General features: G+C 37.8%; 1 protein-coding gene across 1 annotated transcript; it reads right to left on the reverse strand.

The window, feature by feature from the left end:
• Positions 1 to 1,669: 1,669 nt before the first annotated feature.
• Positions 1,670 to 6,125, reverse strand: LOC121883845 (tryptase-2-like). The gene is made up of 5 exons (XM_042392305.1): positions 6,029 to 6,125; positions 4,688 to 4,865; positions 2,866 to 3,140; positions 2,187 to 2,320; positions 1,670 to 1,989 (listed from the first exon to the last, which is right to left on the reverse strand). The coding sequence occupies exons 1-5, from the start codon at positions 6,078 to 6,080 to the stop codon at positions 1,810 to 1,812; spliced, it is 819 nt and encodes a 272-aa protein (XP_042248239.1). The 5' UTR covers positions 6,081 to 6,125; the 3' UTR covers positions 1,670 to 1,809.
• Between the last annotated feature and the right edge of the window lie 5,666 nt (positions 6,126 to 11,791).

Here is an 11,791-nt window from a genome sequence, read left to right on the forward strand (position 1 = left end):
GAAAATGTGTTCAAATTTTTTTCATTATTCTGTCAAACCATTATTGTGTGTTAAGTGTTTATATCCTGCTTATAAATGTTAAATATGGGTTTAAAATGGCCAGAAAGGCACGTGATGCTGAAAGTAGGAACAGTGAAGGGACTTCTGCTTTTAGCCAGCTGTCACGAAACCACAGATCATTTAGAGAAAGGTCTTGTCTTTTTAATATCACAAGACACCGCTCTCATTGTATGAATTAAATTCACAGCTAGAGTGTCTCCTGTAAAAACAAATACAAACGTTACTTTTAGGTGAGTTGCTAATGCTTTTGTCTATCTGTTATTTACAGGTCGTTGGTGCAAATGGACTGGCTTTTGGTAAGTTTCTGTTTTATAAAAGCACTGACTGAAGCTGGGTTCTCCTTTACACATGTTTTTTCAACTCAATTAAAGATTAATTATCACATCTACATCTGAAGTGTAGAATAAATAAAGGGACAAATGGCAGTGTAAGCCAGTATTAGACATAAAGTGAAAGAAGTGCTGACTGTGAAACGACAGTCAATAGAGATGCATCACTCTCTTCCAGACAGACCAGCATCAGTATAGTGTCAGTATAGACACTCTGTGTAAGTAACTTGCTCCCTTTAAGCACATAACTGATCTACAGAACACATGGCAGCTTCAATATATTTTGCCCAGAGACAGAGAAACCAACTAGGAGTCTGAAACTCACTATAAAGCTGTGTAAAGCTGAGGGGAGCTGCAGAGTCACTGATAATTCTCTGTAGGTTCATCACTACTAGTGACACTTCTCACATCACACAGTGTCATTTCATACATTATAGCTGCTTTAATAGAACCCTGTGGAGTTCTTGACCAATATTAGTACTTTGGAGCAATTTTCTGTGTGTTGCCTTCAGGGCCACTGAACAGATGGATTTTGAACTGTTGTCATGTCATCTCCATGACAACTACACAAACTCCATTTGCTGTGGAAGACCATGAGCTGCAGGTAAAAGCTTTAGAAATCCTGGTAAGGTAACCTTGAGTGAAGATGATTTTGTCAAACATTCAATTGTTGTTTGTAGATTTCACTGATAACAAAACGTTATATTATCATTGACACTAGATGAGAGATCACTAAACTCATACTGATTCATGAATGTCCAATCTATCCTATAATTATTGAGATATTTTAGTCTGTAGTGGTGGACTGACTGATCAGCCATCCATTGCTTGAGTCAAGCTGCCAGCAAGGCCGACAAATCAGATTTAAAAAAATGTCACTAAGAAAAAGTTGATTAATTTCAGAGCTACACAAGAGAACACTTTTCTCAAATGTATTGAAAGTGCGTTAATTTCAGGGAAATGCATCCAGCTGTTCTGAAAATATCTGAAAATTGCATAAAATGTGGCATCTCATCTTGAGATGAATTCTGCAAGACATATGAAGTAAAAAAAACATGTAGTTGAGGATACATGTGTGAGAGGAAGGGTTAGTGTGTTAGTTCAGGAGTGGAGGGGTGTATACTGTGTGTAGATAAAAATGTCTGTTTTTGTGAATATGCCCAAAGCATGTGGACTGTGTTTGTTGCTAGAATGTAATACAGTGTGCCATCTGACTGTGCTGAACTTACTCCACAAGGGTTTGAACAGAAATTCTCCAAAACACATAAAGACACTGAAAGTGATGCTTAAAAGCTTTAATGCAAAGAATTTAGTTGAGGAAAGCAGAGTACATGTCATCCAGTGTAAATGACTGCATGGACTGACAGAACAATCCGAGAAAAACTAGAAAGAGTAAGGCGGGTTGTCTGGTGAGTCGACTTTAGACCTCAGCTGAAGCTTCCTCGCCGCGGTGGATGTAACTGTTGATGAAGTCCAGATACTCAGACACTCTGGTGTAGAGGCCAGGGCGGTTACCGGGTTTACAGCTCTCATAACTCACAATGCCCACCTGCTTAAACTCACCACCAACACTACACGCCAGTGGGCCACCTTCATCCCCCTGAAGAACACAAAAAAAACATGACGTTCATTGTGTAAGTGCTTGATTCAGTGTGTAGTTTACCTCTATGTAAAAACATCAGTTACTGTCATGTCAGATTTACTCCCAGCTGCCCACATTCAGCATCTAAGATTGATTTTATGTTGAGAATTGAACCTATATTATATAACTCAATGGACTTAAATAGTAAAACTCACTGTGCAGGTGTCTCCTGCCTTGTCCCCTGCACACAGCTCTTTAGACGTCAGCCAAGGATACGCCGCCTTACAATCCTTATCAGAGACGATGGGGATCTTCAGCTCCTGAAGGGCTTCTGGATATGGCAGTGGAGCTGCATGGACACATATAGAATAAGTGATATAATGATGTAGTTTAGTGACCAAGGTATTTGTGGCTGGATGTTTCAACGTTTTTCTTTCTGTGGTAAACTAAGCCTTGAGAGAGGAGATCATATCATTCATAGTGGGTAGGGTCATATCATAGCAGGGTCCATGGTCCATATTAACAAGCCATTTTGCCAAATAGGAGCCCACACAGCTGCACTAGCTGCTCAGGGTTGTTTGGGCTGAGCTCTGCTGTCACTGACATGACACATTAAAACTCAATATGTTCAATTTTCCCTTCCAAATAAGTGCAACAAAACTAACAGGAGAGAGAGGGAGATTACAATAATTTAAAAAATATATATAGAATAAAGATAACAACTAAACTCAGTCTGTACACACCTACAGTCCTGAGAGAAACCTAATCAGGCCAAGTAAGTGAAAACACCTTTGGAGCCCTAAATTCTGAGAAGAACAAACTAACACATTATATCTCATGTGTTGAATCTGTACAAAAACAGTTTTGGTCACCTACTTGATGTGCAGAACTTACCATCATTCTTAATGTTGCCCCAGCCAGCGATCCAACAGTCAGATGATGCTTGAAGGTTGTCATTGGCCTTGGGCAGATCCACCCGTCCACCCTGTTTGTCAGTCAACTTTTTCTTCAAATAGACCAGGGCGATGTTGTTCTGATAGCCTTCGGCAAAGGATCGGTACTGTGGGTGTTTGATGACATTATTTACACCCACGTAACGTGTAGGCTCCTCGTGCAGCTTGTATGCGCCGATCCAAACCATTGATCGACGCAAGCTAGGTTTACGCTGGCTGGCAACACAAACACACATATACAGTGTTAGTTTTTCAGCATTTTTTGATGACCCTTCATTATGTACATATACCTTAACACACACAACACACTTGTATTCCATTATGTAGGTGGGTTCTGCAAAAGTGGGACATTTAAGCATTGCCTTGTTTTTCCATTTGACTGGATGAAACCAATAATGATTATATATCTACTAGTCGCTTATATTTGTGTGACATCATCATTGTGAGTGTGACAGAAATTCATATGGTCTGGTTGGCGTGTGTTCAGGCAAAGTGTAAGGCCAAATAAATTGTACTGGTATTTTTATAATACAGCATCACATTTTGGTGGGTTGTTCTGATACCAGGCTCAATATATTCATATTGACTATGGATCAAACAGCTACAGGTAATGTGAAATGGATTACTCATAGTGATGAACTCACAGAAAATGATCATCCGACTCTGCAGTTCCCTTCAACTCGACGGAGCTCATTGATTTGATTCTCCAGTTTGCAACTTAACTGTTTTGTTTCACTCTCACAGTTCTCACTGTGTAATTTTCAGCTGCAGCAGACAGCTGTGGTCAATGAAAAGGCTGTAAAAACCCACTTTACACTACCTGCTCAGCACCAAACAGCAAATGGACTAATTAGCAACTAGCTGGTGAACATAGTGGAGCATTTAGCAGTCAGATATGTTTCACAGGAGTTGTTAGAGATAAAATTCACAACTTAAAGAGAGTGAATATTGCTTTTACATTTGTAAAGTCACAAGAAACACAACTCCAAATGAATGTTAATATTTCTGTGTGTCTGTTGGATGTGTGAATAACCAACTTTAAACACTGTCAGAGGTGTGTTTACAGCTTGCTGCTCGAAGTGGCCAAAACCTCAGTTATTTTAAAGTTTAAACAAATACAAATTGGCCAGCTACGGCCTTGTATCTTAATCATCTTTATTTTTCTGGGGATTTGTATTTTGAGCCCTGCTTAAGGTGTTAGCGTATTTTATGCAGTATTATTGCAATACTAACAGACAAGGATAATGAGCTGGATCAAGATGTTAAAGCTGTTGTGCTGTAATGTAGATTTTGCTGTAGTTCAGATCAGATCAAGGATGTCAAATTTTTTTAAATATTTATTAATTTTCAGAATCTATGTCCACAACTATTTTAACTTTCGCCTCAGTTACCCATTGTATTTTATGACAAATTATTTATAATATTTTAGTTTCAAAGATTTATTTACTGGTTAACCAGTTTTCATGGGTTAAAGTAACAGCAGTCACATTTTCATTGAGGTTTGTTGTTACATGAATTGTATTAAAATGTTCAAATGTATATTGATAGTTATTGATTTCAGTATAATTATCAAATGTTTTCAAAGAAAGCAATTGAAGTTTTGAATCAATTCAGTAACTTTTAACTTTTCAACAGTAATCAGTTTGCCAGTATTTCTTTCTACTATAAGTCTCCGGGGTAAAAGCCAGCGCAGTGGTGATACAAGCAATCAGTGTTATGCAGACGATTAGTGTCCTGTGAAAAAAAGACAGTTACACACTTACTCATCCCAGCAGCTTGCAGCAGTCAGCACCCACTGATCCCTGACGATGGAGCCGCCGCAGCGCCAGTTATCAATGCCCTCAGATGTTGTGATGTTTATGTGAACCATCCACGGCCATCTGTCCTTTACAGCATCCTTCCCCCCAATGATGGAGCTCTTCACCTCAGCCCCAAGCAAACCTTTAGAAAGATGCAATGATGAAACTTTGTAAAAGTTATGTTGAGGTAGAAGTATTGAGATGGTTACATTAAGTATAAAGTTGTATCTGGAGAAGACTCCAGATATTGATACCATGTTTTTCGTAGTTGGCTCTTAAGATTTTTTTATTTCTTTATTTGGTGTTTCAAGAGAAACTATGGTCCACTTTAACACAGTTCTGTAAAGTAACTCATTTTCTTCATTACAGTTTAGTTTGGTCGTCTTTCTGCCGCTGAAACAAATGTATTAAAGAAAATAGTTAAGATTGCATCTAAAATTACTCGTCACTTATTGGTCTTTAAGGTGTATTCTTGATGCAGCTTAGTTTTCAGGATTTAATGGTACTTTGTGTATTTTAATACGATTTTATTCATATGCTGTGTTGAATATTGTCCTGGCTGTGGAGCTCTATGAGTTTATCAAGGTGAGTTCCTAATGTTTGTTGTAATGGCAATAAAGTTAATTAAACTCTCAATTGAACTCAGCTTAACCACCACATTATGATTTGTAAAAAGGTTTGTCAGTTTATTAAGGTAGCAAATGATATTTTACTAATAAGAGTAGGTATGTTGAAGTTGAAACTCCACTAAATGACTCATCAGTCCTTCTGGTGATATTAGAATAATGTTCTTTAGATAACAAGCAAAACGTTAACCTTGACTCAACTTAAAAATAGATTCACAACTCACACTAAATCCTTTCTAATTAAATCAACACAATGCAGTTTAAATTCTAACTGAAACAGGTGTTTTAAAGTAAAGGCACCATTTCAGCAGAGTTGGGACGAACATTTTAAAAACTGTAATAGGTCATTCCCTCATTATTAAAGAGTGCAACAATCATTATAACTTAATAACTAATTATATGACAACAATGAAATTATGGAAAACACAATGACACCATTAAAAAAGCAGCACCAGGGACGCATAAAATCAAACTATGTACATGAGTCTGTGGCCCTGGTGCACGCTGGGAGGATTCCCTACATGCCTACCTCAGGATGCTACGATAGAGACATACAAACTACACATTTTTAGATGAACTCTAATAAGAACGTTTAATATTTGGCCTCCACTGCCAACTTAATTGAATCCAAATAAGAATTAACACATTGGTCAAAATGTACACTGAATGTCTTTCTCACCTCCAGTGTTGTGGATCAGGACCAGCACAGTCAGTAGTTTGCAGAAAGCCATGGCTGTGATGGAGTGAGGCAGTGGCCCTAAGCTTTATACACACAGCTGGAGATGAAATCAGCTTCTAATCAACACTAATCGCCTTCCCTTTCCTCTAAAACCAGAGGTGGAAAAATACATTTACTCAATTGTGCTTTTAATATATTTTATATTCATCTCAAACTTGTAGCATTTTATTTAACAAGGTTATAGATTTAGAACATTGGCTCTTTAAATAAAACTCACTGAAAGTTTAAACTAGAGTATTTTGGTCAAAAGGAACAGCTGAATTCTCTATTTCACTCATTTAAAAGCAGCTTTTTACAGTAAATTGATATTATAAAGGATATTCTGGCTCTCCTGCCTGTCCTGATCCCAATAATAATACAAAGAATTCAAATTTTTTTTGTTATCATAGTGTTTCTCTAATTTTATTGTTTGATTTAGTCTATCTGCTGCTCAGACTGTTTTGTAGGCTACTATGTATTGTTGCATAACCCTTTATTTCAACCTTCCCTATTTGAGAGTATGAGCAGTATATAAACACTCAATAAATCATTTATAACACACTATAATGCATTTGTAACACTGTAGAATCAAACATGAAGACATTTTAAAGTTTTGATTATTGTTACATGTATTTTCTGTGTTGATCAGTTGATTTGTCAACTATTAGAATTCCTCTCATGTAACACCTGTAACTGATGTATAAACAGTTAGTGAAAGCTTGATAACAGTATACTGTGACTGTACACACATGAACTATTTATTGAAAGTATTTATCCACTTTTAAATGTTAATAAATAATCATTCACACTTTAAAATAGTTTGTAAATGTGTTCAAAACTCATGAATACATAAACCAAGTTATCATTATTCTGTCAAACCATTATTGTGTATTAAGTGTTTATATCCTGCGTATAAATGTTAAATATGGGTTTAAAATGACCCGAAAGGCACATGTGATGCTGAAAGTAGGAACAGTGAAGGGACTTCTGCTTTTAGCCAGCTGTCACGAAACCACAGATCATTTAGAGAAAGGTCTTGTCTTTTTAATATCACAAGACACCGCACTCATTGTATGAACTAAATTCCCAGCTAGAGTGTCTCCTGTAAAAACAAATACAAACGTTACTTTTAGGTGAGTTGCTAATGCTTTTGTCTATCTGTTATTTACAAGTCGTTGGTGCAAATGGGCTGGCTTTTGGCAAGTTTCTGTTTTATAAAAGCACTGACTGAAGCTGGGTTCTCCTTTACAAATGTTTTTTCAACTCAATTAAAGATTAATTATCACATCTACATCTGAAGTGTAGAATAAATAAAGGGACAAATGGCAGTGTAAGCCAGTATTAGACATAAAGTGAAAGAAGTGCTGACTGTGAAACGACAGTCAATAGAGATGCATCACTCTCTTCCAGACAGACCAGCATCAGTATAATGTCAGTATAGACACTCTGTGTAAGTAACTTGCTCCCTTTAAGCACATAGCTGATCTACAGAACACATGGCAGCTTCAATATATTTTGCCCAGAGACAGAGAAACCAACTAGGAGTCTGAAACTCACTATAATATAACCCTTAAGAGCCTTTAGGGTTCTTAAGGGTCTGAACATCTCTAAGGTTGTGGTGACTGATGTTGCTCTCTCTGGTCATTCCTGTGTTTTCTTTGAGAGTGCTATCTCCATGCACACAAATATTCAAACAGAGGTAATCACAAAACAGTATATCACTAACAACACCAGTGAAATATTTATTCAGGCCTTCTCTGTCATACCTGCCCTCTCTTGAGTCTCAGTCAATGAGCTTGTAGATAATTTCAGATTATCAATTAATTTCAATTACAAATGTTATTGATGCCATTGCATCTATTAAGGTGAAGGCTGTCTCTGGTAAGAAAAGATCTCCATGGAGAAACGCTAAGCTGGTCAGAAAGGAAAAAAGAGAGTGTCAAAAAGCTGAACGCAGGTGGCGAAAAACAAATCTCCAGGTTCTTTATGACATCTATAAAGAGAGACTACACATTTATAATTTGGAACTGAGAAATGCAACGCGGTCCTTCTTCTCTGATATCATTGCCAAAAATAACAATAATGCACATGCCTTATTTGCCACTGTCGACAGGCTTACAAATCCTCCTGTGTCAGTAGCCCCTGAACTTCTGTCCACCAAGGCCTGCAATGAATTTGCCTCATTCTTCACTGATAAAAGTCAGAAAATAAGACAAACAGTCAGTGCCTCCATATCAGGTGCAGGATATGCGCTGTCCCTGTGTCCGTTTAAAATCAATTTTAGTAGTATGACACAATTCCCTCCGATCAACCATAAAAACCTGGAGAACATTATACAACATCTGAAATCCTCCTCTTGCTGCCTTGATATTCTGCCTACAGGCTTTTTCAAAACTGTTTCAAATTGCATGGCCTCAGATCTTCTACAGATTGTCAACACATCTCTTCTCTCAGGTGTCTTCCCACCGGCCCTGAAAACTGAAGTCATCAAGCCACTCTTAAAAAAGAACACTCTAGACACTTCACTTATGAGCAACTATAGGCCCATATCAAACCTCCCATTTTAAAGCAAGATCATTGAAAAAGCTGTTTTTCAACAACTGAACAACATTGTGGCACTAAACAACTGTTTTGATGCCTTCCAGTCAGGATTTCAACCACACCACAGCACTGAGACTGCTCTTGTTAAAGTCTCCAATGACATACACTTAAACACCAACAGTGGGAGAATTACAGTATTAGTATTACTAGATCTCAGTGCCGCATTTGACGCGGTCCACTAGCTCAGATTATGGGAAACAATAAAATATGCTACTACAGTTATGCGGATGACACACAAATTTACATAACTGTATCACCAGGGGACTATAGTCCAATACAAGCACTGAGTAAGTGCATTGAACAAATCAATGATTGGATGTGCCAGAATTTTCTTCAGTTAAACAAAGACAAAACTGAAGTAATTGTTTTTGCAGCCAAAGAAGAACGTTTAAAAGTCAGCACTCAGCTTCAATCAGTAATGTTAAAAACCACAAACCAAGCCAGAAATTTTGGTGTAGTCATGGACTCAGACCTGAATTTCAACAGCCACATTAAGACAGTTACAAAGTCAACCTACTATCACCTGAAGAATATATTAAGAATGAAAGGACTTATGTCTCAGCAGGATTTGAAAAAACTTGTCCATGCATTTATCTTCAGTAGACTTGACTACTGTAATGCTGTCTTCACAGGTCTCCCTAAAAAATCGGTCAGACAGCTGCAGCTGATTCAGAACGCTGCTGCTCGAGTCCTCACTAAGACTAAGAAAGTGGATCACATCACTCCAGTTCTCAGATCTTTACACTGGCTTCCTGTCTGTCAAAGAATTGACTTTAAGATATTGCTGTCGGTTTATAAAGCACTAAATGGTTTAGGGCCAAAATACATCTCTGATCTGCTGCTACATTATGAACCATCTAGACCTCTCAGGTCGTCTGGGACAGGTCTGCTTTCTGTCCCCAGAGTAAAAACTAAACATGGTGAAGCAGCTTTCGGTTTTTATGCTCCACATATCTGGAACAAACTCCCAGAAAACTGTAGATCTGCTGCGACTCTCAGTTCTTTTAAATCGCAGCTGAAGACTTTTCTGTTTGCCGCTGCCTTTCATTAAACCACATTAAGGGTTAATATTTACACTGCACTGTTACTTTTATTCTCTTGTTTTATCTGTCTTATTCCCTTTTTCGCTTCTTTTTTATCTCCAAATTTAACACTTTTTAATTGTTTTTATATGTCTTTTTACTTATGTTGCTTTTATATTCTGTTTTAATGCCTTTTATGCTCTATGTAAAGCACTTTGAATTGCCTTGTTGTTGAAATGTGCTATACAAATAAACTTACCTTGCCTTGCCTATAAAGCTGTGTAAAGCTGAGGGGAGCTACAGAGTCGCTGATAATTCTCTGTAGGTTCATCACTACTAGTGACACTTCTCACATCACACACTGTCATTTCATACATTATAGCTGCTTTAAAAGAACCCTGTGGAGTTCTTGACCACTATTAGTACTTTGGAGCAATTTTCTGTGTGTTGCCTTCAGGGCCACTGAACAAATGGATTTTGAAGTGTTGTTATGTCATCTCCATCACAACTGCACAAACTCCATTTGCTGTGGAAGACCATGAGCTGCAGTTAAAAGCTCTAGAAAGCCTGGTAAGGCAACCTTGAGTGAAGGTGATTTTGTAAAACATTCAGTTGTTGTTTATGCATTTCACTGATAACCAAACATGTCATATTATCAGTGGCACTAGATGAGAGATCACCAAAGTCATACTGATTCATGAATGTCCAATCTATCCTATAATTATTGAGATATTTTAGTCTGTAGTGGTGGACTGACTGATCAGCTGTACATTGCTTGAGTCAAGCTGCCAGCAAGGCCAACAAATCAGATTTTAAAAAAATGTCACTAAGAAAAAGCTGATTCATTTCAGAGCTACACAAGAGAACACTTTTCTCACATGTATTGAAAGTGTGTTAATTTCAGGGAAATGCATCCAGCTGTTCTGAAAATATCTGAAAATTGCATAAAATGTGGCATCTCATCTTGAGATGAATTCTGCAAGACATATGAAGTAAAAAAAACATGTAGTTTTCTCACATGTATTGAAAGTGCATTAATTTCAGAGAGAAATATTGTGCATTTAATATATTTCATATTCATCTCATACTTGTAGTACTTTAATTAACGAGGTTATAGATTCAGAACATTGGCTCTTTAAACATGACTCACTTTGAATGTTTAAACTATATAGCACAAAACGTAAGGAAATTTGTGTTTGGCAGATTAGTTCTTTGTTATAGCAATGCTTCTTGGCAATAAATCTTATACCATTGGAAAGCCTGTTTATTTCCCTTTTAAATGGTGCCGCATTTGTAAGGAACATGCGTTTGTGGGATGAGCAGCAGAGCTGAGTATGTGGGTTGCGCCCATGAAAAATTTGCCAAATATTCTCTGCCAATGCCAGACAGCTTATTTTGCTGTTGCTATTGACTCTTGTTTTGAGCTTCTGGTACCCCCAAGTGCTGCCAATCAGGTGCCTGATTGGCACCTGCTTGGCCTGCCATGACTGCCCTTCACCGTCAGGCCCGTTTGCGCTGGTGTCGACAACACGTGCACTGGAACCTGAACATTTGGAGGAACGTTATGTTCAGCGATGAGTCTACAGCAGTTTGATTGTAGGGTCAAAGTGTGGAGAAGACGCGGAGAACGCTATGCTGATTGCTGCACCGATAGAGTAACATCTTTTGGTGGAGGCAGTGTGATGGTGTAGGGCCGCATCTCCCTCACTGCAAAAACGAGGCTTGTCATCATTGGAGGCAATCTCAATGCAGAGAGATATCGAGATAAAATTCTGCAACCAGTGGCAATCCCATATCTCCACAGTCTGGGACCGAACTCTATCCTCCAAGATGACAACGCTTGCGCTTGCTTACGCTTTTGGTCAAAAGGAACAGCTGAATTCTCTATTTCACTCATTTAAAAGCAGCTTTTTACAGCAAACTGATATTATGAAGGATATTCTGGCTCTCCTGCCTGTCCTGATCCCAATAACAATACAAGAAATTCTAAATTATCTTATTATTATATTGTTCCTCTAATTTTATTGTTGGATTTAGTCTATCTGCTGCTCAGACTGTTTTGTAGGCTACTATGTATTGTTGCATAACCCTTTATTTCAAC

Source organism: Thunnus maccoyii, chromosome 18 (assembly GCF_910596095.1).
Source record: "Thunnus maccoyii chromosome 18, fThuMac1.1, whole genome shotgun sequence".
NCBI classification, from domain to species: domain Eukaryota; kingdom Metazoa; phylum Chordata; class Actinopteri; order Scombriformes; family Scombridae; genus Thunnus; species Thunnus maccoyii.